This window comes from Rutilus rutilus (genome assembly GCF_951802725.1).
Source record: "Rutilus rutilus genome assembly, chromosome: 4".
Classification (NCBI taxonomy): Eukaryota; Metazoa; Chordata; class Actinopteri; order Cypriniformes; family Leuciscidae; genus Rutilus; species Rutilus rutilus.
This window is the reverse complement of record NC_140212.1, coordinates 17,716,298-17,740,443: the sequence shown is the minus strand read 5'-3', so window position 1 is coordinate 17,740,443 and position 24,146 is coordinate 17,716,298. Positions and strand designations below refer to the sequence as shown.

Below are 24,146 nucleotides of genomic sequence, written 5' to 3'. Positions count from 1 at the left end.
ATAAATATATATTTATCAAATACTGTCTCCAAATTAAAAATTCCCATTATTTGTCTGTGATATGTTTTGTTTATTCTCATTACAGTGTCACATTAGCTTAGCTTATAGCAACACCAGTCTCTGTAATTGATAGATGGTTAGTGCTAGTCAACTCTCATGCATGAGGAACACTGTATGTGTGTTTTTCTGTCTTTCATGTCTATAAGAGCGTTTTGGTCACTAAACAGTGGTGGGTAGCAACACAGTCATTAAAATACAAATTTTTAGGCCAAGCAGACTGGAAAATGTCATCGCAAACATAAAATGGCTCTGGTTGGTCCCTCGCTGCTATGCAAATGTATGCAAATGAGCAGAGTGGGTATTTCATACTGCAAAAATCTCATTCAGCAGCCAATTTATACCTGCCGGATGCAGGGACAACGGTCAAATATACAATTTAGCATCTTTATACAATCACAAAAAGATACATTTAAGGCACAACAAATTCTCATCTTATAAAACCATATAGATTATGTACATATTTTATTAATTTTGAATGCCAAAAATGTATATTTAAAATAAAAATAGTATTATTTAGTTTCAAGTTCTGATATTTGGAGTATACACACACACACACACACACACACACACACACACACACACACACACACACACACACACACACACACACACACACACACACACACACACACACACACATAAATTACTCTGACTGACTGATGTGGCAATTAGATTTATTTTTACTCGTCTTTCCTCTAGCTGTGGCCGTCAGCAGAACACATCAGTGTCAAAATAATGACGACACACTGACGGCCCTATGAGAGGAGAGATTGGGCCACATGGTCACTTCTCTTCAGGTCAGTGATGAGAGAGAGAGAGAGAGAGAGAGAGAGAGAGAGAGAGAGAGAGAGATGAAGAGAGATGGAGAGAGAGAGAGAGAGAGAGAGAGAGAGCACTGTCTTGGTAATAGCACTGTAGATTATACCATCACAGATCTCAACCTTTCCTCTTTGAGAGCATTCACAGTCAAACCCCTAAAACCTTTCTCAGACCACAGCCAAATCATCCTCTATATAAAGCAATTGGAAACATTACCCAAACCAATTAGGACCCCTTATCAAATGAACAAAATAATGCCTTTCGAATGGACTGAAACCAGTGCCACTAATTACAGCACTGCTGGTGAATCTTCAGAAATACAATCCCTCATACATTCATTTCAAATACAGGTGTACCCTAAAAATCAATTCGGCATCAATCAGGAAGTACAGAAGACCCAAACAACATATTCTACAAACCAGCACAAAAAAGTAATTTGACAATTGTTAAACCAAAGAAAAAATATTTAGATACTGACAAATGGTTTGATTTGGACTATAAGGCTCTGAGAAAAAAACTTTATCAAACCAAAAACACAGACAACCAGATAATCCGGACCATATAAAGCCACACTCCGGCGGACAAAAGCACAGTTTTTGCATAACCAGTTTGAAGAAATTGAAAAATCAGTAACCTGGGGAAGGTTCTCTGCAGCATCTTAAACACCAGACTTTTACACTTCCTTATGAAGCACAATGCCTTGAGTAAATGCCAAATTGGCTTTCTTCCAAAATGTCGCACATCCGATCACATTTTTACATTACAAACACTAATTGACAAATATGTACATCAAAACAAAGAACACATTTTTGCTTGTTTCATTGATTTCAAGAAAGCATTTGATTCAATCTGGCACAAAGGATTATACAGAAAAACTTATCGACATGGAATAGGGGGGAAATTCTATGATTTGATAAAATCGATGTATACAGCCAGCCAATGCGCTGTTAAAGTTGGAAACCAAAGAACCGAATTTTTACCCCAGGGGCGTGGAGTGAGATAGGGCTGCAGTTTAAGCCCCACCCTCTTCAACATTTACATCTCAATTAGCCAATATATGATGCTCCCTTGCTCCCTTTCAAGGTCTCACTCTACACGACACAGAGATAAAGTGTCTTCTCTAAGCAGATGACCTGGTTCTCCTGTCGCCCACTAAAGAGGGGCTTCAGGACAGCCTGAATCTGCTGGAGGATTACTGTCAGTCCTGGGCCCTGACCGTCAACCTCCAAAAAACAAGAGTAATGATGTTCCAGAAACGCTCCAGATCTCAGGGACCAACACACACATTCACACTATCACACAGAACCATTGAGAGCACAAAAACATACACTTAAGGGCCGTACACACCGGGACGAATATCAGCGCGTTATCCGCCAGCGTTTTTTGTGTTCACACCCAAGCGATTTTCGCTGACGATGAGCCGAGTGAACATGCAAATTCATTCCCTGACATTAGATGGCACTTAATGTAAAACAGAAATACCCCGCTGTCGCGTATAGTTCATATTAGTTCACATATAGTTCTTTATGTTCCGACACCAACGAGACCAGCAGCTCTACATTCATCTAGCCTTGCATCTTCCTCGTCTTATTTCTTCCCGGCAGTGTAGACGCTACTTGGCGTATATCTTCTTCTCTGTTACGTATGTGTGCTCGGCAAGACCGTTTTGTGTTTGAGCGCCCCCAAGTTGTGTTTTACTGTAACTTCAGAAGCTCCAGACACGTGAGGAAAAGCGGCAATCTCATTGGTGGGACAGTTTTTGACGCGGCGCGTCAAACCAAAAAAACGAACCCGATGCGTTTTAAAAAAAAATTTGCTTTTACGCATGGCGTTTTTCGCGTCGGTGTGCACACTCACATTGGCGCCCTTTGTTTAAAGGTCGCGTTGCGTTAAACGTCGGCGAATATCGCGCGTGAAATTCGTCCCAGTGTGAACAGGCCTTTACCTCGGCCTGAAAACAACTCCAACTGGTAACTTTACTTTGGCTGTGAATGAACTCAAACAGAAAGCTCAAAGGGCTTTCTATGCCATAAAAAGATCAATCAAAATTGACATCCCAATCCAAATTTGGCTGAAACTTTTCAAATCAATAATTGAACCAATTGTTTTATATGGCAGTGACGTGTGGGGTCCTTCTATAAAATTGGATTTTTTAAATTGGGAAAAACATCCGATTGAAACTCTACATTTAGATTTCTGTAAAAGAATACTCAAAGTCCAAAGAAAAACACCAAACAACGGATGCAGGGCAGACTTAGGGCAATACCCTCTCCTTCTAAACATCCAAAAAAGAGCCAACAAAATCTGGAAACACCTAAAAACAAGCGACCCCAACACATACCTTTACAAAGCCCTAAACCAACAAGAGCTGAGCGTAACGAGGAGTCCCCTGTGCGAGCTGGTGCTGAGACTGACTGAGCTCTCACCTGCAGAGATCAGCACGCCCCAGCACACACACACGCACACACACTCACACACATTCGGCCTGCACAAATTATCAACACAGAACAAGACAAGTACATCACCCATTGGACAAACACCATTAAAAACCAACACAAACTGGAATGTTATTTGAAACTCTGACGATGTACAGACTCAGCGAGCACAGTCTGGCCATAGAGACGGGCCGGCGCAGACAGACCTGGCTCTCCCGTGAGGACAGACTCTGCTCGCACGCACTGCATCCTGGGAGTGACGGAGACCGAGCTGCACTTCCTCACAGAATGCCCAAAATATAAACACATCAGAGACCACTACTACCCCAAAATTAATCAAATATTTCCCCAATTTAACACCTGTAATCCAACCCAAAAACTCAGTTTCATTCTTGGCGAAGAAGCCAAATGCTCCAATATAGCTGCGAAATTTGTAGCATCTTGCCACCTCCTGAGGGACGACCAGAAAGCAGCAAACATCCAATAAACACACACTCACTCACAGCCTAACACAACCTAACACACCTACACACATGTATATAATGTTCAATTCCAAGCTCAGTTTATATATATATATATATATATATATATATACATATATGATTTCTGTATTATAATCCTTTTTAGTTTTTTTTATTATTTATTAATCTTTATTTATCTTATTATTATTGTCTTATGTTATGAGTATTATTATTTTTGCTATATCTAGCCATGAATATATATAATATTATCTTTTTTATTTAATTTAACTATTATTATTATTTTCTGTACTAAATGTTCTAAATCATTTTCCATGTTGTTTTGATGCTTTGGCAATACAAAATGTATTTTTTGTCATGCCAATAAAGCTTTCTGAATTTAATTTAATTTAAGAGAGAGAGAGAGAGGATGGTAACATGAATCTGGTTCTGCTCCAGACTCAAATCCCAGACTCTCTAAAAGAGCTCAGCAGAGCATGTAGAGTGATGGAGGCCAGCTGGACTGAGTCACACTTTCAGGGTCCCAATACCCTGGAAATCCGTTCTCGCGAGAGCACAATTTGGTGCCAAGCTGCACCAATCACATCGTGTATCTGATATAGGCGGGCCAGAGGCAAGCTAAACAGCGCTAGTGACAGCGCAATCACGACAGTGATTGGTCGTAATGTTATCCAATTGCGTGCAGTGAGATTTTCAAATGCATGCTTGGTACCACCCCTCGATTTGGGCGATTTTCATTACTCAATGCCAGACCCTTAATCTTTTGGATTTGGGTCTGGATTTCCAGGCTAGGATCCCAATGCAATTTGCTCAAACCTCTCAGCATGACACCTGTCTACATTTCAACAAGTGCCTAACCCTGATTCATGAAACAAAGTCTAAAATAATTACCTTATTAAAGGACAAGTTCACCTTAAAATAAAAAACCTGCCATCATCTGCTTACGCTCATGTCATTCCAAATCTATATTTATAGACTTTCATTATCCACTTTAAACCGTCTCTTCTCTAAGATCTCATTGAATCTTTCAAACCTGGTGCATCACAATACACTCAAAAGCCAATAGTATTGAATGCATTTAATGGTATTGAGTGCTGGCATTTAACTGTGGAAATCTGTTTGGTCTTTTCATCGCACAAAGCGCTCTTATGACTTCATAACACAAGACTGTATTCCACAGAAGTGTGTAAAATGAGAGAATTATCCCTTTAAAACAGTATAAAGGGAGTTCGAAATCAGTCCATTGTATGTCACATACCCCAGAATTAACAGAGAACATGCTATTTTATGTCAGCATGTGCTCTTGACTTCCGCAACAGGAAGAGGATTACAGTTGACGGGTTTATCGCTCACGGTCACTCGAGAGTTATCGATGAATCTCGTACAGCAGGGAAAAGGCTTCCCACCAGATGTTCTTATCAGATGAATGTAAATGTGCTCTCTAGGATCAGACTCCTTCTTCATGTCGCCCACCACCTGTATGACTGAGACTGCAGGGCAGAACAGACACACTGATAGCGTTTGGCACAAGCTGTTTAACAGATTAAAGTCTTTTAGCAGAGAAATGAACACCCACTAGTGTCTTAGCTTCAGTAATATACAACATTACAGATATTCATCCACTTTGCACATTTGTCTGTGATTGATGTTGAAGTACTTGTATTTACTTTGCTGACTTATGGTGAGGTGTTTATTTTCTTCACAAAGCTCACTTTTTACACATTACTTATTTATAAATGTTCACTTAAAAAGAACCATGTTTACTAAATTTAGGTAATAGCAGGTTGTACATGGGTATCATGTAAATACATTTACAGTTTGTTATGTGAATATGATTATCAGATATCGTCAAAGTAGGCTACTACTTTGTAAGAGTATTCAAGTTTGTCGTCACTGAATGAATTAATGATTTTTTTTAAACCCAGGGTGTTTATTTTAATATGGATAACTTTAGCATTGTCTTGAAAGAAACTCCTGTAAAATTGTGTTGCTGATTTGTATGTTACTCATTCTGTGACACGCTGATGCAGCATCGACTTGAACAACATAATCAGCCTCTAATTGGCCTCCTTATGGTCCTCCTTGATCTGACAGCCAATCACACCCAAACATCTGCTGCTAATTTGCATATGTTCAGTTTGAATTGGGCGGATTAGCAATGTTATTGTTTGGGCTTATTTCGTTTCCCAAGTTCACCGTTCCTGTCCAAGTACAATTTATTTCTCTTCCAATATTGATCTCCGTCTCTGTCTGTTTGCAGGATTACTTGATGACGCACATGTATGGGAACGCGGCGCGAGATGACTTGTGGAACAAATTCTCAGAGGTAAGATCTTAAGCATCTTCTGGGTGTGAGACCTCCATCCACGAGTGGGAATCATCGATGGGGTCAGTGAGCGGCGAGCTGACGAGTGAAATTGTATGTGTTCAACCTACTTAAATTCACCCAGTACGTCTCCTGCAGGCAGGTGTTCAGAGATTCATGCGCTGCATAGACATGTAGGGCAGAGGCCATTATATAACTGCACATCATCAGTGGCTCACAATTCATGCCAATACACCACCTACTCACATCAACAAATAAGGGTTTTATGGAAATGCCACACTGGAAGGAGTTCGATGCGCAGGCTGGGTTGTGTTTGATAGTCTTGCTTTTAAAGGGATACTCCACTTTTTTCGGAAATATGCTCATTTTACAACTCCCCCAGAGTTAAAAAGATGAGTTTTACCGTTTTAGAATCCATTCAGCCGAACTCCGGGTCTGACGGTACCACTTTTAGCATAGCTTAGCATAGATCATTGATTCAGACGAGTCCAGTAGCATTTCTTTCAAAATGACCAAAGAGTTTCAATATTTTTCCTATTTAAAACTTGACTCTTCTGTAGTTAAACCGTGTACTAAGATCGACGGAAAATGAAAAGTTGCGATTTTCTAAGCCTATATGGCTAGGAACTACTCTCATTCCGGCGTAATAATCAAGGAACTGTGCGGCCGTACCATGAGTGCAGCAGGCGTAGTGATATGACGCAGCGCCTGAAAATAGGTCTAATAGGTTAGACAAACTTAGTCCCGGTCACGTTGGAAGAAGTTATCGAGCTGGGGACTATTTTTAGGCGCTGCGTCATATCACTACGCCTGCTGCACTCATGGTACGGCCGCACAGTTCCTTGATTATTACGCCGGAATGAGAGTAGTTCCTAGCCATATAGGCTTAGAAAATCGCAACTTTTCATTTTCCGTCGATCTTAGTACACGGTTTAACTACAGAAGAGTCAAGTTTTAAATAGGAAAAATATTGAAACTCTTTGGTCATTTTGAAAGAAATGCTACTGGACTCGTCTGAATCAATGATCTATGCTAAGCTATGCTAAAAGTGGTACCGTCAGACCCGGAGTTCGGCTGAATGGATTCTAAAACGGTAAAACTCAACTTTTTAACTCTGGGGGAGTTGTAAAATGAGCATATTTCCGAAAAAAGTGGAGTATCCCTTTAAACTTGAGGTTTCACTTAATATGAAAACGTTTTCCACAGGTCCACATGGGAGGGTCACATACTGATCCAGAAATCTGATCGCTGTAACCTGCTAAATGCAAATGTTCAAAGATACTGATTATGAAGTCTTGCTGCTGCTGATTCTGGTGGTTTTAATTAACTTATAAATTACTCGAATCTTATCAGACCAGATTAGTGAAGTGTCACATAATTGCTGACAAGCCTGATGAGTCTCTCAGATTAAACATGAGCATCTGCCCTTCAGCTCAGGTGTAGCCAAGAATAACCCAAGGAAAATCTAAAAATGATCCTCATCCACCGTTGTAGGAATGTTTACCTATTTAGGTGCGTCACTCTGGCCTCAAAAATACAGTTTATATTGGGGTTTGGCATGACTGACAAAAACACTAACAGGTATGTTTCCTAAGATTCGCTGCTTCAATTTCTCCATCTTTTCAAGTACCACAGAAGGTTTAGCAACCATATAGTAAATGGCAAACTTCATTTCCCATAATCCCTTCAGTTTAGTCACCAGGACAACTAAAGTTGCAATGCTAATGCAAAGCTTCTACAATAAATCACAATAAAACCTGAATAATGTTTCTTTATTTTATTCACACACATGCAAAACAAGTGCTAGTATTGCAATCATATGCCATTTCCATACACCTCATTTACCTTCATGGACGGAGGTATCATGTAATCCGTAATCTAATTGATGAAACACAGCTGATGTAATTGCTAAGATAACAAAATTAATTAAGGCTGGAGGTGTGACGCTACATAATGCTAATATGCTAACACACCTGTGCAGTGCAGTTGTAAATAATACAGATTAAATATAAAACCTTATCTATTTAATATGTAAGATTTAAGCTTTTTAAGAAATAGACGAGGACATAAAAAAGCTTAAGACACTGAAGAAACTGCTGGCCATTGTCAGGAAATGTTGTAGCCAACATCCATAATCACAGTGAAGGTGAGAGTTGGGTTCAAGTCATCAGCACAGAGATGTGCTTTTAAAGTCATACGACTCTCAGCAAGTCCTCTCAGTGCTCATCTCACAAAGTGTCATGACTTTAATGAGATTACTTTCAAGCATAATCTCAAAGTTATTATAGTTTGTAATGGAACAGCAGGACATTTAGCAGCTATCAGCATCGTATGAAGCGTTTTGTCATTCACATCACTCTCCTAAGCGTCTGCTGATGGGCGCCCGCTTCTTCATTTTCTCTTTCAGAACAGAAAGGATTTAAAGGTGAATTCATGTCACCAGGACCCTGGTCTCCTCTCAGTGACCGTGTTTGTGAGGCACTGACGAATTTAGCTACATTAACAGTCCGTGACAGCCCATCATCTAATGAATACTGATATGCGTTGTGTTCATTAGCTATTCATGAAATCCAATTTGCTGCAATAATCTGGCAGTGCTTGGCGCCCACAAAGCCCTTTGTCAAGCTCACGACACATCTCCGGACCGGCCTTCACTTCCTTTAATTATTTCCACCAGGGCAAAGGTACAGTGGCTTCCTGAAAGAGTCCTACAGAAAAATGATTCACAATGTAGGAACATCAGCTGCCGTCATCAGCCTCTTCAGAGCCTCTTCTTCTGTATTCACATGGTAAACAAACTGTGAGTCATCGACAGATGTGAGAAGTTGTCCGGCTTCACTTAAAGGGGTCCTATTATGCTTTTTCCCTTTTTCAACTTGGTTAGTGTGTAATGTTTCTGTTTGAGCATAAAAAAGTTCTGCAAGGTTACAAAGCTCAAAGTCCACTCGAAAGAGAGATTTCATTTAACAGAATTCACTTTACAAGAACTACAATGAACGACTAGTTTACAACGCTTTTTTATGGACCTTGTGAATTCTCAATGTTACTCATTTAAATAATCCGCGCCCACGGAATATGTGATAAAAAGGTGCGAGGCCTGGTTGAGCTGCATTAGAGAAGACAGTGTTATCGCTATGTCAAAGAGACGCTGTTTTGACATAAAATAATGTGTTTTTTGGACAATCAAGAATGAAAGCATATTCTTGTATACCCTAAAAAGAAAATCAAGACTTCGTAAAAGGGCATAATATGACCCCTTTCATATTTTCTATATAATATCCTAGACACTAATCAATTAAAGTCACCTCATACAAGCTTAGTTAGTCTCATATTTTAATACTCACAATGGTCATAATCAATAAGTCTCCCAGTTACACTAGAGAATGGAAGTTCACATGCTCGACTGATCTAGTCAAGCTGAAGTTTGCAGAATGCAAGAGAGCCTGACAGAGCACTTTGTTTCTGCCGCCACATTTCTCTTCCAGTCCCATGGGTCTCCACAACACACTGACTCAGTACTGCTGCAGAAACACTGTAGCTCTCCAACGGTTACAACCAATTTCATACAAAAGTACTGATTGGCTCCAGTAAGTATAAAATTCTGCACCTCTTTAGGATGCCGTGATTGGAAATATCTGTAGAGCCAATGACATTCGCTCTAGTGATGTAGTACTCGAGACCGGTCTCGAGACCGATTTCTGCTTTCTTGGACTCGTCTCGGACTTGTTCCTTCAAAGACTCGGTCTTGACTCGGACTCGACCCTTCAAAGACTCTGTCTTGACTCGGACTCGGCATAGGCAGTCTCGTCCCATCACTAGTCCACTAGAATACATACCACTAGAAAATTTTAATTTGCTCTGCATGTCTTGGTCTCGACTCCTAAAGATTCGGTCTCGACTCGGACTTGCTTCCTCAAAGACTTGGTCTTGACTCGGACTCGACTGAATCTGAAAACCAACAGTAGATTCCAGCAGAATTTAATGTTATCATGTTGCTAAAAACATGATACTTTAATAACCTTAAAAATACACAACACACACAAACACTAAGTAAAATAGTCCATGCATTTCTGTTCTGAATGAAATATGATGTTTTATTAACAAAGTTCCAGAGGAGCACGTTCAAATGATCTACGATTAGAGTACGATTGGAGGCCTATATATATATATATATATATATATATATATATATAGTTGACTCGCCTTCATTCCTCGACAGTCTTTTCTGCATCCCTCCGCCACCTTGACTCCTACTCTCAGCTAGTTCCTATCCCACCCAGGGATACGGGGGAGTATTCTGGGTTCGGGCCAAATTCCGAGCTTGGAGCCGATCTGCTCTTTTACTCTATCAAATCTAATTATTTGTAAGTGTGAACTCGTGAACTGTGTATTTATAGTCATTATTTCACTCCACTCCATTGGCAGTGTATTCTGGGTTTCCACTAGTTTCCTTGATCAAACTCTTAATATTTGATGTATATGGAGAACAATTGAATACTTTTTCTTTTACATAAATGTTTCATCAAGGTTTGTCCAATGATTTGCAGTCACCTACCCTTCTTATCACCGTTATCAAAATCGATACACCAGCTCAAGGTGAAAAGTGGATTAAACTTCATAAAGCATTTGAAAGTTCCTCAAATATACAGAGAACTTTTGAAAACAATTCATACAAAAAATTGTCAGTTGTCCATCATTCTGAGTCATTTATATAAGCATTTTCAAAGAGTAAGTAGAAAACGTGTATGCAGTATATTTCCTCCAGGGACGAAACTTAGTCACATTACGAGCTTTCCTCATTAATGAGCCGTGAGATCCAATTTTATGTTTTACTACTATAAAAAGGAGGAGAAGCTTCCTTTGAAGAAATCAGACATATAAATCTATTTTTACTCCTTTACAAGCGTTGCTCTTGTATAGAGAGGTTAGATAACTGGAAATTGCCTTGTAATGTTCCTCCGTGTGCAGTGTAAAAGAACAGTGAATTTTAATCACCTTTCTATTCACTAAGAGTTTTTAATTAAAAGTCCTGGATGGGTTTTTATTTACATCCATTTTAGTTTTGCAAGACAAAGAAAACCTTAATCAGTCCAAATATGTGCATAAGAACCCATTAAAGCCATCAAATCTGAATTAATTTATAAATAGTTTCATTGGGTGGTCCCTAAACCCTAAAGCCCACCAACACAACTCACTTCCACTCAACTGACACTATCAGACACAATCTATTTTCACCTTCTACTCGCCATTATATGCCCTTCAATGCTTGATATATGATATTTTGTGTCACAGGCCATGCAGCGGGAGGGAAAGGACATCAACATCACGCAGGTCATGGACCGCTGGACCCTGCAGATGGGCTACCCTGTCGTCACCATCAGCAAGAACGACAGTCTTGACAACAGTGTCACCATCTCCCAAGAGCACTTTGTTTATGACACGGACGCCAAGATCCAGAATCCTGAGCTGTTCAACAAAAGGTAGTGTGCTATATCTCAAATGTGCTATTTGTCGAATGTGCTACATGTCGAATGTGCTATATGTCAAATGGACTATTTTTTACAACAGGTTGTTGCATGAAAATGAAACACCATCAATCAACTAACCTCTGATTCTCCATGAGCTCATAAATCAGTGCAGAAAATCCACCATAATACGCAGAGTCCTGTATGTTTGCTGAACACTGCAATGCTGAATAATGTAAAAACCCCACACAGTGATGCTCTGATAGTTTCCTGTGATCAGATCAAGCTCAGAGAGAAAAAGATCCTACAGTTGTTCTGCAGCTGAAGAGAAGAAACCATTTTGATTAAAAATAAGATTAAACTTTAAGATATTTTGGAAGAAATACAGAAGAATAGACCATATGGAGATTATAAGCAGAGCTAGACAGATAAAGACTAGCCTAGCGCCCCACAAGAGCATGAAAACCCAGAGGATTTCCTCACTTATCCAAAGGATGCGAACAGCTTTGCACATCTTGTCTGCCTTTTATCACTCCTACTAAAAGAAACAGCTTAAACCAGCCAACAGTGGTTTGATGGTCTTCAATAGAAACCAAGCTAGTCAGTCAGCTAATACCAGCAAACTTTCTTAGGCTGGTTTATGATGTTTTTTCTTCTTTAGTAGGACAGTGTAAAGAGTATTTGTATGAATTAGATCTCACATCATGTTCACTCACACAAGCTATCAAGCTGCTATTAACTGAGCATTTCATTTATTATTAGCGATTTATGCTAACCCGTCACCGCCACATGCTGTTTGGCACCCGTCTGCGTTGTCACAGAAAACTGCATGTGTCACTGGCAGATAAATTAGTTTAATTCTTCGTTTGTGTGAGATGAATAATTCAATACTGCCTCTGATCCGTTTTAGAAATCCTCCTTTTGTTTTGGATCAGGCACTGTTAGAATTGACTCAAGAATTGAATTTTATTGCTGAACTGTCAGTTTCAGTGTGTGTGGTGAGGGATGTTAAGCAGTATTGCCATTTAGATAATAACGTTTCTCAAGGTGAGAACAATATCAATGTCAAACACCTGCAATTTCAGGACATGATAAAACATTTCTTAGCTTGTAATCTATTGGATATATTATTGTGGTTGCTTTTTGACTAAAGGTAGTTAAAAGTTGAATCTTTTAGTTAGAAATAGGAGATAATAATAACTCTAGTGAGATAAAAGCATAATTTCTGGCATCATAAAAGCATTTTTCTTCATTCTGCACGGCTAAGCTAGCTCTCTATAGCAAGCCATCTAATGTCATAAATATGAAACATACAGGTAGAAATTTGTTTGTCCACCTCTTTCCTGAGTTCATTTGTTCAGAGCAGACAAAGCCACCTTCCTTTGAACGTCTCCTCCTACATGAACTTGTTTTCTGAGCGCTGCGGTCTTCTGCGGAGGCGTTCAGAAGCAGAGCTGCTCCAGGAGTCAATAGCAAAGCTGTGTTGCGAGTAGGGGGCGTCTCTTTCCTGTTTTGCCCCTCAGGCGGGTTTTCAGCTGAGTACCAGACAACCTGCTAAAATGCAGGGGGATTTGGCACCTTTGTAAATGCAGTGTAACACCTCACTTGAGGCTTTAAGCCAGCCTAGCAAAATGTGCTGACAGAAACATTGGCAGCAACAAAACGAAAACAGAGACACTTCTGTGTGTTTCGTGTCCACTGCCATCTCATTAAAGTTCATAGAGGGTCCAGAGTCTATCTGGAGATGTCCAAACTCAACAGAAAAAATATATTTCTTCCACACCGTTGTACTTGAAACACATGCTGGCTTTTATGCTACACTTTGATATTCTCTTGAAGCAGCTTCATAATCCAGCTAGCAAAGAGCTCGCTAATCCACATCTAATCCACCTCTTTTTTCAAACGTGCATTAAAGGAATATTTTTGGGTTAAATACAACAGCAGCTGTATTTACATCATATTTGGTCTGTTATTTATTACCACAGTAATTAATTTTGACTCTTCCTTCAGTTTGTAAAAAGAATGAAAACCTGTTTATAGTAATGCATTTACATATGAATGCATTTACAGTGGAAGCCTAGCATGCTAGCATTTTAAAAATTGATAACTAAACATTTTTGCTTGTTTTTACAAAGTAAGGGTTTTTTATCGATCTTGTCATTTGTATTTAATGCTAAATATTGATTTGAAATGGTCACAGACGCTTAAAGCTACAGCTAATCTGATTGTTTACATCACCTTGTTATTAGCGTATTAGCAGTTAGCTTACAGTTTTTATCTCAGTTATAAAACCTCAGTATTAAGTTAGTAAAATGTGATAAAGTGGACATAAATGTAAATATTAGAAAAATATGAAGTTTATACCTGAAATGGTGACGCTGTCCTTCAACACACCTTATCTGGAATCATGAAAGGACCGTTTGACACGTCCAAGATAGTTTGCAGATCCTGTTGTTATTTTCACAAGTGTAAAAAGTCTGGAGCTGAAACGTTGCTTCATTAACACCTTTACACTCCTATCTTACCTGACTTCTGTTTGGATTTTCACAGCACAGATTTTGTGCTGAGGTGATGTCATGGAGAATATAAACAACTTATTAGTGCTTGAAGGCACAAATTAATTTTCCCATTGCAGACTTGACTGTGTTGGATACGTGCAGTTAATCATGTGAATTATTTACAGTCCCAAGGTGGATCTGAGCCTTATAGAGTCTTATAGTGTGCAGATATATGTATGTGAGGTTGGTGTGAAACTGCGTCCTAGCCGGGTTCGTCACTTATTGGGGAAACATTTCCGTTGTGGTATTTGCAGCGCGTTTCTGTATTTGGTTGTGTTGTGAGTATTTGGAGCACACGTGTGTTGTGAAACTGATGAAGATGTTTTTCTATTTACATGTGTTTTCTTCAGTTGCAGCGCGTTGAGCCACTGTAGATAACAAACACGGGTTTGTTCCATAAACATTAAATGATGCCCACATGTCTCATCTCTCACACACTTTACCCGTCTGCTGCAGAGACTGAACTCTTCATTCGTGCTTTAGCTAAAGCTCTGGGCCATAACACAAAGTTCCTGAGGGATGTAAATAACGATGATGATAACAGAAGCTTCCATAAATGAACAAACATGAGCCACCAAATTACCAGCCTGTGGAGAACTTTAATATTCTTTCGCTTTCTTCTCTTGTTCAATCCCACTGATGAACACAGTTTTATGTAAATGTATCTGTGTGATTTCATTTGAACACACACACAGATGCTTCTATTATCTCTGAAATTCATAAGTATTGTTATCAGCGCTCATCTACCACAGGATCTCTCTCTATAGTCTCCTTATAAACATATGCGTTTAAATACAGTTTCCCAGCAGGCTTAATATAGCCTCAGCTTATGCATAATGTCTTCTCAACTGTGTTAAAGTTATATCCTCTGCGATATAAACTTTCATCCCAGCATCTCCAGTGTCTGCTGTTTACAGCCGTTTCTGCTGCCTTTAAAAATCTGGTTGGTGACACTTTAATTAAACCTTTTTTAATAATGCATTATAAAAGTATCTTTAATGCATTGATTATGCCTTGTAATGTTCCTTACAATGCATTGTATGGACTTATGAATAATTGTAACCACATTGTAATAATTATGTTACGCCTTTAGAAAGTATAATGCATTAAAACACAAGACCAACAACCAATTTCAGGTGAACTATCTAAAAATATTATAATGCATTTTAACTTTGGTTAAAGTTACTTATGAAAAGACACACTAAATTATGAATTCCTTAATGCATTATACATAAAGGCTTTAAGTAAAGAGTTCCCATATTGTTTTATAACAGAGATTTCGGTCTGTCTTTTCACAAAACCCTAATTGAGGCGTGTTCAGACATAATTAAGACACATTAAATAACATAAATCATCTTTCCTGAATGAATGGAGGTGAGTCACCAGCAGCCTGAAAAGGATTTTTGTCCGTTCCTGTCAGTTTTCCAACTAACACAAATGCTTAATGATCCAACCCTTTCCCCACAGCCAAGACTGACATCATGAAATAATCCAGACGGCTCTTCTCATATTTAATCACTAAATGTTGACATTTATGAGGAATATGTGGTGCGTGCCTGTGTAAAGTCCACTGCCACAGTGCTAGGCTGCTGTGACGGTTGCCTGGGTGTTGCTATGTGTTTGTCAGAGTGTTTTTTAGCATGTTGCCTCAAGGTAAAAGACGGCTTATCATGATATGTTGTTCTAGCCAATGAAAAGAGCTTTTCTTAAGAAGTTAGGGGCATGCTAATATAGCTAAGATGCTAACATGCTAACCAAAGGAAGGGATGGTGTTTTTTAAACACTTTAGTTTTGATAAAATGATGTGTAATTTAAAAGATATTTTCAAGATTAAGCATGAAAACACCATTAAGCATTAAATTGTTCTGTCATTTCTTATCAAGTTATCAGGCACTGAATAAAGTACAATGCTGCGAAAGGCACACCTTAAGTAAAATGTGCATTTTTAAATATGGTAGACACCCAACTTGATAATATTGACCATTTGAATATAACAAAAGATTGTACCATATTAAAAAAGTATATAAAATCATATCAACCATGTCTTGTCAACAAATGAAAAAGCCAGCCTACTATTTAATGTCAATTATTGTGCCTTTAGCCTCTACAGAAGGGACGTTTTTACCCTAAATACCATACTTACATATTCTAGTTATTGACAATCTGTTGATTTAACTACTTTTAATTGAAGATCATTAACTAGACATTCAACTTCAAGTATATATGGCCATTTTTCACATAATTCTGTAACATTTGAAAACACATTAAATAGCAATAGAACATTAAACCTATTGCACAGAATTGACTTTTGTTGTCCGTGATGATCCGAATTTCCCAGTGAACCTATAAAAAAGCTGAGGAAGGGGGGAAATTGTTAAATAAAGTTGAAATATTTGTTTGGAGCGTGTTCAAATGATTCAGTCTTACATTAGATCTCATACAGTATTTATTGCTTTGGATCAGCTCAGCTGCACTCTTGTTGTCTGGGGTAATTTACGCTGGCAGACAGCAGAACTCGTCCACGTGTGTGTCAGACATTTTGACAGACTGAAAGAGGGACGGCCATCCAGTGTGACAGCTGTCAGACAGAGTTTGACTGGAGAGGCTCTCATACCTAGAGATGTTCATACACACACAATAGCACATGAAAGCTATAGAGTCACAGATGAATCGACATCAAAATGAGGTGGCGACACAGAACATGACAGCGATCGGGTGATGAGTGATACACAGCTGTGTGTGTGTGTGTGACAGAGAGAGATAGAAAGCAAAGCACTCTGGGAAAGAATGAAAGCTGATTTCTTTGAGCTTTGACACTGCTGGGTTTTCTCTGAGCTTCACAATCATCTGATACTCCTGATTTTGTCACTCTGCCTGCTAGAGGGATACACAAATGTATCCCACAATCCCATTAAATCGTGGGCGTCCATTTGTGTCAGATTATACGAGTCATACGGTGACATTTAAACTCCTGAGATCAAACAGAAGCGTTTCATCTGTTATTTCTCTCTTTGTCTCATTTCAGCTTCCAGTGGCAAATACCGCTGACGTTCGCAGTGGGAAACTCCAGTCACATATCAACAGAGACCATCATGTGGGTTGCCAATAAAACAGGTACAGTTATACGAAGTGCTTTTATTAGCATATGGACACAAGACAGTCACATTATTCTAATGAGGATTTTTCTTAATTATGATGTCAGGACAGTTTAATATCACCCTGACATTTTTGACTGCCCAAAAATGTCAAAATTTTAATTAATAAGAAGAAATTAAAAATGTGCTCATCATAAAAAAGGTGTATTCAAGTCATTGTATGTATGAGCTAATTGATTTTTTTTAAATACATTTTTAGACCTGATCAAAAAAATGTGTGTCATGTCCTTGACCCATGAAATCCCAATCAGCCAGTGACAGATACCATTTTTTTACATTTGATTTCCTCGTAAAATTTGATGAATTCATCTCTCAAGACATGCATGTTCGTATATTCCTTTTTACTAAACACTTCAATGCTGTTCTTCTGTGATTCCCACACTGTTGCAGCACCCACACGTCCACCATCATTACATTCAATCCTATTCCATTACATTCCTCTCCTTTGGGAGATTGAGGCAGATTTTCTTTGGACGAAGCCACAGCGAGTCAAATTCCAAGAGCCGGAATTGAATTTGCTCTGCGAGCGATCCATGTGGCTCAGAGCTGAAATTTCCCCTGATTATGAGACCATTTAACAGCCTCCATTTTCTGCTCACCTTCCATGAACAACTGCCCTCACCAGGCCTACAATGCAGATGACACCGAGCCGGAGACAATGACTCCTGAAGAAACACACACTGTAACATAGAGACCCCATTTATATGCATTAACTCACCGCATGACTCTTGAAATCTGGCCGCTGACGGTTGGATGCTTCCTGGATCACGATACACAGCAAATCCATTGAGTCCATGAGCGCTCGAAAGCACTTAACCAGTGAATTTGTTAGCCATGAAAAAGCACAAGGTCTGGCTGGAATATTACAGGTTGAGAACGTGGCAAACACAATAGATTACAGATGTTGTACATACAAAATGCTGAATGCATCGTCTCTTCATGTATATTTCTGTGCAGGTCTGAGTTTATTTCAAAGATGATAAATGTGCTCACAATTTGATATGCATAAAAAGCTTTGCAAGTTCACTGTCAGGTAGAATACATCAGTCCATATGAACTATAGTGACTGGTTTATATTTCATTAGAAATGTAGTCAGTTTAATTGCTTTATATACATTTTGTTTGTAATGAACTTCCTGTTATCTGAATATATTATCTGTCATTGAGCGTCTAGGCATCATTTAGCGCCACATGTTTCTGCTTGTGAGTTGAGCTACAGTGACTGTCAGAAGTGTCATTAAACGTTTGTTTCATGTTGCTTTTTTACTGCTGTATTAATAGAGACGCACAGAGTGGGTCACATGGGCGGCGAGACGTGGTTGCTGGGCAACATCAATCAAACGGGATACTTCCGAGTGAACTACGACCTCCACAACTGGAGACTTCTCATTCAACAGCTGATGAGCAACCCAAAGGTATTCCTTTCTTCCACATCTGTCAGTCTTTCTGACTCCTCCCGTTTTATCCAAAGTGTTTCTTCCTCCCCTTCTGTCATGATTCTTCTTTTTATTCTCCTCATCACTTCCTGCTGTATTGTAAATGTCTGTGCTGTTCTCTCGCGGCAGATCATCTCCGTGGGCAACAGGGCCGGTCTGATCGATGACGTCTTCAACCTGGCGAGGTGGGTTCAGTTTGTGTATGCAGAATCATTCAGAGAGTCTGAGACCTGAGATCCATCTAACAGCCTTCACACCCCTGCAGAAACCCCTAGACTATTCAGGCTTATTGTGTCCTGCTTTTTATTCTCACAGTAACTGTCACATTATTTCAGGAGGTCGTGCACCTACCAGTGAGAAAGCGTAAAGTGACATGTTGGAGCTGTTTTAACTGAAAGCAACTTGCACTGGCACTTATTGAGCCCAAGTCTAGGCTTTTAGCACGAAAAATATCAAGATCTCTATGAAATTCTCTATGGTGAAAATGTGTTAATGAACTCTAAATATAAATAAATTGTACTTACTAAATGTACCATACATTTTGTTATTCCGATGAAAGCTCAATAATTATTGTTTAAAAGGATTAATTTCCCCCCACTTTTGCAAAACTAGACCTGCATCTTTTCATTATGGGCACTTAATAATAATAAGCCTCATTTTTGGATGACACTGTGAATTTCTAAAACCCGATTTGACCAAAATGAGCTTCATTTTAATGCATCATAGGCATCAAAGAACAGACAGGGGGCTTTTACCTAAAGTTACAGAAGAACAAATCATTGCAAATGGATCTTCATCTTCCTGGGATTTCAAAAGATTACATCACGACTGACAGATCTGTATGAAAGTGAAAATGTTGCAAGACTCGAAGACTTGGTTTTAACATCCATCTCGGTTGATCTGCTGGTTAGCCGAGACATTTTTTTGGATCTAAATAGTTTCTTTATAAATAAAGCATTCATTTCACATCATCTTTTATGAATCCATAACACTTTCCAAGCTCATTAAAGTTGCATCACCAGACGCAGGAATCAGTATTATGCTAAATCTCCATTTGGTATTCAGTTGTAGTGGACCTAAGTAATCAGTCCCAGAGAAATAGCATACTTTCTGTTGATTAGCATTTGAGATAGATATTTGATTATTATATATGTAAAAAAAAAAATCTTTAGAAGATTTTAAAAAAATCACGATTCATCTACTGGGTGTCATTTAAAAAACAAATGAATCCATCACAATAGAAAGAAGAGTCAGATCCAGTGAACTCCAGCTGGACCTTCATTACTGACAGATACAGCTCTCGTTCTGTACTGTGCTCTTGATCTTCTTTTCTCTTTTAGCTCGAAGGTGTTAGTGAAGAAAAAGCCTTTAGCTCATCAGGATGAGACCTGCGGTGAGACCACTGAGCCGTTACTGCGATAGCGGATAATAAGAAAGCGAGGGAAACCCTCTGTTTCCCCTCCTTTCCACCGCGGTCTCATTGTGTCGATCCTTCAGAGCTTCATCATTAGCTGGAAACTCACATGTGAGAGGAGGAAAGACAGAACGGTAAAGGTAGATAGAAAGAACAGAGTTTATTGTGCCACAGGCTGCCAAGCTGCCATTAGTTCCTTCAGCAACGACTGCTCTCCCTAAGGTCCTCTCTGTTTGATACAAGGACTCGCTCATTCTGCTTAATGAAGGAAATATTCAGTCACTGGCGGCTGCTCTTGATGCTACAAAACAACTAACCAAATCACTGTTTGAGTTTCACTGGTGGACTTTCTTAGACATTGAATTTAGGTGCTGCTTTATACAGATTGTGAAATTCATTCACTTTGGACAGTCATTTTTATTCTTCCACCAAACTAAACGAGGAAGCTGTCAGATTCTCTGCTAGCATTAGCTGCGCTGTTCTTCAAACTGAAACGACAGGCTCGTTTGCCGGCGCTGTGCGGCTCATGTTGAGATAGACGGGGCTTTAACAGGCATGTGGAGAGTTGTGCTTTTGACCAAAGATGTTTCCTAACCACGAAGGTTCAGTCAACTGACGACAAACCCACAGAGAAACTTGTGTTTATTGTGTCATATTGAGCCCAGAAAGGAAACCTGTTCCTGTGTTGTAGTACGTCATGTTCATTTAGCCTGTTTATTCGGCTCGGCCTTGTTTACCGAAGAGCTTGATAATTGAAAGTTAACAGGACTGAAGGCAAATCCTTTTGTTCCTGATTTCAGTCTGGTCTGTACATGTCTTTTTGTCTCTGCTTTAGTTTGCAGCTACTCTTAATAAAAACGAGCGGATGTTAACAGCATGTCTCATTCATCCTCAGGCTCAGATCTGTGGAGATGGTTATATTGGCCCTTACGTTCTCGAGAAGCGAAAATGCCAACCTGCATATTAAAAACAGCATCATCGTTAATCACAGTGCAAAGTATCTAATTTCTCTGTAAATTACTGGGATGATAAAGAGTGTTCATATGACTGAGGAAACTGAATGCCTCGAGGGATGTTACCTAATTAAATGCCCCTGGTGCTCATGGGAGTCATTCACTCAGATCAATACTGACTCACAAAGACTTTATTGTGATTATGAATTACTGGATCAATTGACAAGAAGAAAGCTAGTGTTAGTGAAGACTAGTTGGAGACTGAAGATCATATTTAATATGCATTATTAATGGATGAATATAATAATTGGGTTAATTGCATAGCTTTTGCATCTTCCATTAAAGTATCTTTATAGCACAGAGTTATTTAAATACTCTCTGGAGCAACAGAGGTTTTTTATTGAACAGTCTTATTTCATATTTCAGTCATATTTCAGCCTATAATAATATAATATAATATTATATTCAGATTGAATTCAGACGCACTATACTCTTTTGGCATACTATTTTTCGCATATATAGTAGGGAAGTATACAGGGAAAATCAGACTAACAAGGTGAGCAGAGACTAACAACGGAAAACAAGAACAGGAACTAAACAAGGCAAACTTCAAACTGGAAGACTACAAAATAAAAGCACAAGGAACACAAATAAGAAATGCATGCCTCTATAATAGTATGTGCTTAAAGGAGAACTCCGGTCAATTTTAACATTGAGCTCATTTTTTTGTACATTTGGAGTGCTGTCAGTACAGAGAACAACGACAAAAATCGGTGTTGCCTACAACGTGTTATCCTCGTTTTAAAATTTGCACCCTGTTGACTTCAATGGGGCAAGTTTTAAACCTGCTTTTAGCCTCTTAACATCCTTGATGTGTCATTACAAGTGCACAGGTCATGTGAGTGATTCCTTCTGAGTGAACGCGGGTGAATCTGACTGCAGATGTGAAACAAATATCAGTCCACAGTAATCGATTGTCAATCGAAGTCCACAGTAATCGATTGTCGAGTTCACGCGCGTGATCATACTAAACCTATGCGCGTGAACTCGACAATCGATTACTGTGGACTTCGACCGAAAACAGGATGTAAATACAGGTATGTGCGCTGGCTGAATAAACATAATTTTTTATATATTTCTTTCACATCTACTGCAGTCAGATTCACCCGCGTTCACTCCGAAGGAATCACTCACATGACCTGTGCACTTGTAATGACACATCAAGGATGTTAAGAGCCTAAAAGCAGGTTTAAAACTTGCCCCATTGAAGTCAACAGGGTGCACATTTTAAAAAGAGGATAACTCGGTGTAGGCAACACTGATTTTTGTCGTTGTTCTCTGTACTGACAGCACTCCAAATGTACAAAAAATTAGCTCAATGTTAAAATTGACCGGAGTTCTCCTTTAAGAATCATGAAAATAGTGTCAGACTGCAAAAATAGTCATTTTCATGTAGATTTGTGAGCAATTAACAGTTGCTGTCAACAGTCATTTTGATCACCGGCTACTTGAACCTCCATAAAAACGCTGATCTGTTCTTAACCCGACATTAGCATCAGCAGGTTGTTGCCATAAAGACAGCGGGTTGTTTTGTTTGCGACGCTCGTGAAACTTCACAACACCTGTCGACAATTCTGCCATACAACACATCTAATACAACTGCCAGAAAGAATTAAACAGCAGTGCCAGGAGAATATTTTGGTTACTTTTCAATATTCTTTTGCTTTGACTCAATATTTTGTGTCAGTCATATAGTCTCAGTGATGGAGCTTCTTAATAGGCCTGCTTGAAATGCTCTGCTCAAGCTTCATCTAAATGAGCTTCAATTACAGGCTAATTTAAAAGTGAATGATTTATTTAGGAGACTGTTATGTCACTCACGGGTTATTTCAATGTCAGTGACGTGTTTGTGTGTGGGTGGGGGGGGGTGCATGTGTGTTTTCACTTTTTAAAAAAGCATGAGAGTGTTCAGCTCATTCATTACTGTGCTTGTGAACAGTAGGGGAAACGTCAGTGCCTCATGATATTTTTATGGTCATGTGGTGTTCTTTTATTTTTAATGAATATTTCAATAATTCAAAAGTAAAAAGTAAAAGGATTTTTTTTGGAAAGGATCAACTAAATGGCCTTATTCCAGTTGCTGCTGTTAGAATGGGGTAATAATGGAAGTGTCTCTAAATATAAATGACATGCAAAGCAATGCTCTTAAATTCCTTATATTCCCTCTGAAGAAGAACCACACTTAATATACTTTAATATTTTATACATACTTTAATATTGTGTTTCTATTTGAATGCTTTAATATTATAAAATGCGTCTGACAAGACAATACTCATGTAAGCACAATGAAGGACATCTACATCTGTACCTCAGGCACCGTCTCTCTCTCTCTCTCTCTCTCTCTCTCTCTCTCTCTCTCTCTCTCTCTCTCTCTCTCTCTCTCTCTCTCTCTCTCTCTCTCTCTCTCTCTCTCTCTCTCTCTCTCTCTCAGATTTGGAAGCTCAAAATAATGACTGCACAAACAATGTAATTGATGTAAAGACTGAAAAGCTCTTGACTCAGTGTCAAAACCGCAACCTTCATGTCTTGTGTGCACATCAATCCTGACAATATGCATTGAATACTTCCATGTAATCAGTGTGAAAGAATAACAGACAGCCGATGAGTGTTTCAAGTGCATTGGAATCATTATAGACTGATTAATTGTTTAAATTAATACAATTATCGCTCATTAGACCACAGTTTAATGCTTGATACTGGTTAACGACAGCTTGGATACAATCAAAGGTGTATGGAAGTCATTCTACACATCAAAACTTGAAAATGTTTTGAGATAAGCACATATGTTAATCGCGGTAAAAACTAAATTTTGTTACTCATAACTGTTTAATAATTAAAAATTAATTCATGCCTGAGGTTAACAGCTACTCAGCTTTGGTTTTGCACTGAATGTCAATTATTCCTGACTTTAAAAAATTCGTTTTATGAATATTTTGGATGTTTTTGAACATCACTGAGCAAAATATATTACACTAATATACATTCT

The 24,146-nt window shown here is 38.8% G+C and overlaps 1 protein-coding gene across 1 annotated transcript in view; it reads left to right on the top strand.

Moving 5' to 3' along the window:
- Window positions 1-24,146, top strand: part of LOC311289005 (thyrotropin-releasing hormone-degrading ectoenzyme-like) — a 127,900-nt gene that overhangs the window by 82,504 nt on the left and 21,250 nt on the right. Inside the window, exons 8-12 of the mRNA XM_084406748.1 lie at window positions 6,054-6,119; window positions 11,412-11,599; window positions 17,168-17,256; window positions 18,579-18,712; window positions 18,863-18,918. Coding sequence (XP_084262874.1) covers window positions 6,054-6,119; window positions 11,412-11,599; window positions 17,168-17,256; window positions 18,579-18,712; window positions 18,863-18,918 — 533 coding nt within the window. The remainder of the gene's footprint in view (window positions 1-6,053; window positions 6,120-11,411; window positions 11,600-17,167; window positions 17,257-18,578; window positions 18,713-18,862; window positions 18,919-24,146) is intronic.